Consider the following 5,121-nt stretch of genomic DNA (forward strand, 5'->3'; position numbering starts at 1 on the left):
AAAAGTAATTAAAGAATCGATAGTCATGAAAGCATAAATATGGCCATAGGCAATCGCATCCAATTCACACGGAATTCTAAAACAGTAAAGTCCATATAAAACACGTTTTTGACAAAAAATATCTATTTTCCCCCAATAGTCGGGATAAATAGTCAAACGAATTTAATACACAATCAAAAACCTAAATCAATAAAAAACAATAAAAACTTCTTTTTAGTTTTTGGAGTTACTTTTGAGGAAAAATAACGATACCTATTTTTCTGGCATTGAATCCACGGAATAATTAAATTTAGTGGAAAAGGATAACACAAAGCAATACGGGGACGAGTTACCTTTAATAAAAATTCAAGTAAATATGAAATGCCCTCACTTTTGAGGTAGCATCCCATTATTAGAAAATATAATTAAATTAAACAACCTTTTTATAAATATTATCATCACACCACGTTATATATGTCTATATTTTTAAGGAAAATAATAAACTTCACAGTCAGCCAAATCTCCAATGATAATGTACATAATTGTAGAGGCCAGATCACGTTTTTGTATTCCGAATGATAAAGTAGGAGAAAGTCCCTGAATTTTTTATTATGAATATCACTTTGATCTCAATGAATTTAAATACAGATTCAATTCCAGATAGAAGAAGAGGGCCGACCTTAATAAAAGGAATCTCCCCTAATATGTTACATTTTGTTAGATTTTTAACCGTTTGGAGAAATTTCTTCTGCATTTTTATAATATTCTACATTATATGGTATTTTGATAATCTTAAAAAGTGCTTGCATTGCTTGACAGTTTGCATACTGATCGGGTAATATCTGAGAACCTGTTTTAAGTTTATTGAAAAAAAGTTTAATACTTTCATTAACCTGATATAACGTAATTGTCTCCGGCAGGGGTAATGATTCTACGGAGAAATTAAAAACATTTTCGAACTGTATTTAAGGAAATTGGTTAAGTTGCACACTAGACTCATTAATAGTAATAGGGAATTTAATGATTGATTCGAAAAGTTTTTTAATTTTAAAATATAAACTTTATCAACAGAAATTTTGAACGGATCGCTTTGGAACGGGAATGTTTCCCCCAGAAGTGAGGCATTATATTGCCTATTGCAGGATTGAGAATCTGTTTTTTTAACCAAGGGAGCTTTGTTTAACTATTTTATAAGAAGCAAAAAAACCGTTGATCATTTGGCAACCCAATGTGGGAAAATGCTCAACAGTAATTACGTCAGAAAACATAACGAAGTCGTGAAATGTATTCACTTGTATGTCTGTAGGAAGTATAGAATCCGCAAAGTTAAAAAATTTAAAGAATATTCACTTCAGTCAATCATATTCACATAAAATGTTGAAATATGTGAAGATTCTTTAATAATTACAGACACAAAAATTTAATGTAACAAGACTGATATATTCATGTACGACAAAATAAAAAAACGAAATTACTATCATCGAAGTGGGACGTCCCCTCTCGAAGTAGGACAGGACCTGCCTGAAGCAGGCCGAAGTTGAGAAATGCCATAAATGCAATCCTTTGGGCATGGATTTATCCAGCCTCTACGACGCTCAAATCAAAATAATTTTACTGGATATGACATGTGACGGTGTCGTTTTTAAGTTTTTCAAGAATTACATTGAAAAGTTGGCAATTGAAGACGTTTCTGTGTTTCAGCAAACACTTCTTTAGAATTTACAATTTATCCAAAACCAAGCATGTGTTTCTTAAATCTATGCGAGGAATTTAACACACTTTAGAGACATGGAATACTAAAAAAATCCCTTTAAACAAAAAATTCGAATTTGATTTAAATCTGTTTGATAAAACTTAGTGTACTACAAGGAAATAAATAGAAATAAATAGAAAAATGAATGTATACAACAGTAAATACGAATTTATCTGCGGAGATAAAGTATACCTAAAAAAATTACGGATACTCAAGTTAAAAAAGATTATGGAACAAAACTTTCGTCACGGCTAAATAAATTAGAGTCTCCATTCTATTCAGGGGTCAAAACAATTAACATTTTGTCAAACAATCAAGTCGAGATTAAGAACCATTTTTATTTAATAGATAAAATATGCTAAAGAAGGTGTATAAAGGATTCCGACTTTTCTTTTCCAAAGGGGAAAATGTCTGCTCTTGGACGTCAAGGGTATAAACTCGTTTTTGGCTAGAACATAGTAGCATCAATCGAAAGCCCTGGAGCCCCAACAGAACGGGCCGAAAAGATGAAACATGCGAAACATGATGATGTCAGGAATTGCAGAGTGTTTGGCCTCCTGACGCCTAAAATACGAGGACCTTCCGCTCGGAGCCTGCTCTGACATATCGGGTTACTTCTGGATAAGGTTACTGACGATCAATCCGAGAACTGGTATCTCCCAACAAGATTTCCTGCTTTAGTCAAAAATAATGCCCTGTCTGTCCGACAATAACCATTTTTTTTCTTTTAAACAATTTTTTTCTAATAAACATATTCTAATCAAAAAAATAAAACTAAAAGAATAAAATCAGGTATTTTTATTGATAAAACTTTCCAATATATTTATTGTATTTTTCACATTCTTAGCTTTTGCCTTTATTGCTGCTTTGTGACGTTTAGTCTTGTTATGTAGATTCCAGGTTTTCTCATCAACATAAAACGTCATTTCACAGATTTTACAAGTTCGCATGGATACGCCCCTCGATCTTTGCTCGACTTCAGTAATAAAATTAATCTTCTCTTTGGGAAATTGGCATTCACGTTTCTGAATTATAATCACCAGAGACAATACAGCCAAATAGTCAGCAACAATGGTAATTGCCATTGGAATTACGTCTGTCGACAGATCCTTGGATCCTGTGGCATCTAATTTATATACACAATAGCATTCAGGTCTACTACACCCCTCATAGGTCTCTGAAATAATACAAATAGTCATTAATTTTTACGAGTTAAAAAACGTTTTCTTATCCAGCCAAGTTGTTGTCTGGCATAGCGCTTAGTTGAATTTTTCAACCTTTCAACGCCTGAAAATAGTTTTAAAAAAAATAACTTTTTTCAAGTAATTTTTTTCCTTCTATCGAGTCTTCGCACACATTTTCGTTAAGCATCAAATATTCGTGAAACTCCTTAAAGCCTATAGACTGGAAAATTCCCCGTTGATAGTCATAATGTCTATAAATATTATTCATATACAACAACCCTTTCTGGGTTTTACGATTTTCACTATAACGATGATGAAAATCGACAAGTTCATCAACCAGACCATTTTCCAGCATTTTATCAACTCTTTCATCAATTAACTTATCAAGCTCTGAAAATAAATATTTAAAAAATCCAGACCTTTCAAATCCCGATAAACAAAAACGATACAAAAATCATCAATTCGGAGTCTATATTTTGTCCCTTGTCTTTGTGCAGAGTATAGTTCAGTGATAGACTTGCCAGTTCGTTTATAAACTTCAATCGCTCTAAAAAATGTTAAAAAAAAACTTTTTTATTTTCCGAGAATCGTTTGGATGAAATTTGGAGGCATGAACAGAATCAATTTCCATTAACAATTTGTGGTTGTCCTCGTTCTCTTGGTCCATCACAATATCTTTAAAATAATTTAGAAAAATCACCATTTGAATTATAATTGTGAGAAAAACTAATAAATTTTAGTAAATTATTTTTACTACTTAACTTCCAAAAGTGATTCCCAAAGAATCGATTCCAAATAATAATTTGTACCTCCCTCGATGATTGGAAGTCCACTGCCATTTTTGTATAGATTTTCAATGTAAAATAGTTAAGTGAAAATGCATGAAAATATTAAATGATAATAAAGGATATAATTTGTAATGCAGAATCACTGTACATCTTGACATTATAATTTTCATATAAAGGGTCCAAAAAGTCAATTAAATGATGAGGACACGCGTTTAACTCAGAAGGAGTGGGTTTATTGGTAATAATATTTAATCCTTTGTACATCTGCATAGCATCAGCATTTATAATGCTTCCATTAAATTTTTTGGCCAATGCAAATGCTATTTGTGATTTTCCAGAACCAGTTGGGCCAAGTACAGCTACAAGTGGACGCAATCGGCCACCACTAGTCTTCATATGGTTTTTAATTTTTTAATTAAATATAAATTAATAAAAAACATTTAATTAAAAAAATATTTAGGAATATATTTTTCTATTTTATTGAGATTGTTTACATCCCATAAACTGGCTTATGTGCTAGCCGTCGTGTAATTTAAAAATTGATAAAACCAAATAGTCTATTTCGAAATGAAAATTAGGTACTAAGGGAGTGAAAAAGGATACCCTAATATTCTTCCCAAAGAAGTAGTAAGATAATGTTTAGAGAAATTGCTGCCACTGAGCTAGGTTTAATTCCTATTTCAAATACTTCTGTGAGCAGACTGATCAAGGATATGTTTGATGACATCGAAACCCTTTTGGTTCGGCGAATAAAAAAATCTGAATTTTTTCCATTTCAAGTAGATAAAAGCTCAGATATTACAAGAATGCAATTTTCTGTTTTATTTCGTTATATGGACGATGAATCCATTATTGAAGATTTTTTTCCTCAAAGAGTCGTCGAAACAACAAAGGGATATGACATTTTCAATCTTATAAATTCATATTTCGAGCATTTAAAGTTAGATTGGAATGAATGCATAGGTATCTGCACTGATGGTGCTCTATCAGTGACGGGGGATGATAGAGACTTTGTTTCTGTTGCAAAAAATAAAAATCCAGACTTAATTCACAAGCATTATTTTATTCATCATGAGGCATGCTTTGGACAGGGTCGTAAAAATTATCAATTATATCAAAATGAGTCCGTTGTAATTACGATAGCTCTCGGAACTTTATGAAAATACAGAACATTCAATTTTGATTTACCGCACTGAACTAAAATGGCTTCGAATTGTTTCTATGAACTATACAAAAAAAGTTGGATAACTTTATTGAATGCTTTAATAATGAATGTTAGTGTTGCAAGATAGCACACCTTGCCGATATTTTTAATGAACTTAATGTTCTCAATAGCAGCATACAAATCTGTCGAGTTGTACAAACAAATTTTTTTTGCTATGTACAAAACAAAAACTCCCCGACCGGGAATCGAACC

General features: G+C 31.8%; 2 protein-coding genes across 2 annotated transcripts; one reads left to right on the forward strand and one right to left on the reverse strand.

Moving 5' to 3' along the window:
* Positions 1 to 709: 709 nt before the first annotated feature.
* On the reverse strand, positions 710 to 4,100 carry LOC115227850 (adenylate isopentenyltransferase 5, chloroplastic-like; the record flags this gene model as incomplete). The annotated part of the gene is made up of 4 exons (XM_029798563.1): positions 3,848 to 4,100; positions 3,211 to 3,306; positions 2,754 to 2,909; positions 710 to 829 (listed from the first exon to the last, which is right to left on the reverse strand). Coding segments are annotated over exons 1-4 (625 nt in total), but the record flags the coding sequence as incomplete, so codon positions are not given.
* A 239-nt stretch (positions 4,101 to 4,339) lies between these two features.
* LOC115227851 (zinc finger BED domain-containing protein 5-like) lies at positions 4,340 to 4,864 on the forward strand. The gene has a single exon (XM_029798564.1). It carries the CDS (start codon positions 4,340 to 4,342, stop codon positions 4,862 to 4,864), a length of 525 nt encoding a protein of 174 aa, XP_029654424.1.
* The last annotated feature ends 257 nt before the right edge of the window (positions 4,865 to 5,121 follow it).

This window comes from Octopus sinensis, unplaced genomic scaffold (genome assembly GCF_006345805.1).
Source record: "Octopus sinensis unplaced genomic scaffold, ASM634580v1 Contig07806, whole genome shotgun sequence".
Lineage (NCBI taxonomy): Eukaryota > Metazoa > Mollusca > Cephalopoda > Octopoda > Octopodidae > Octopus > Octopus sinensis.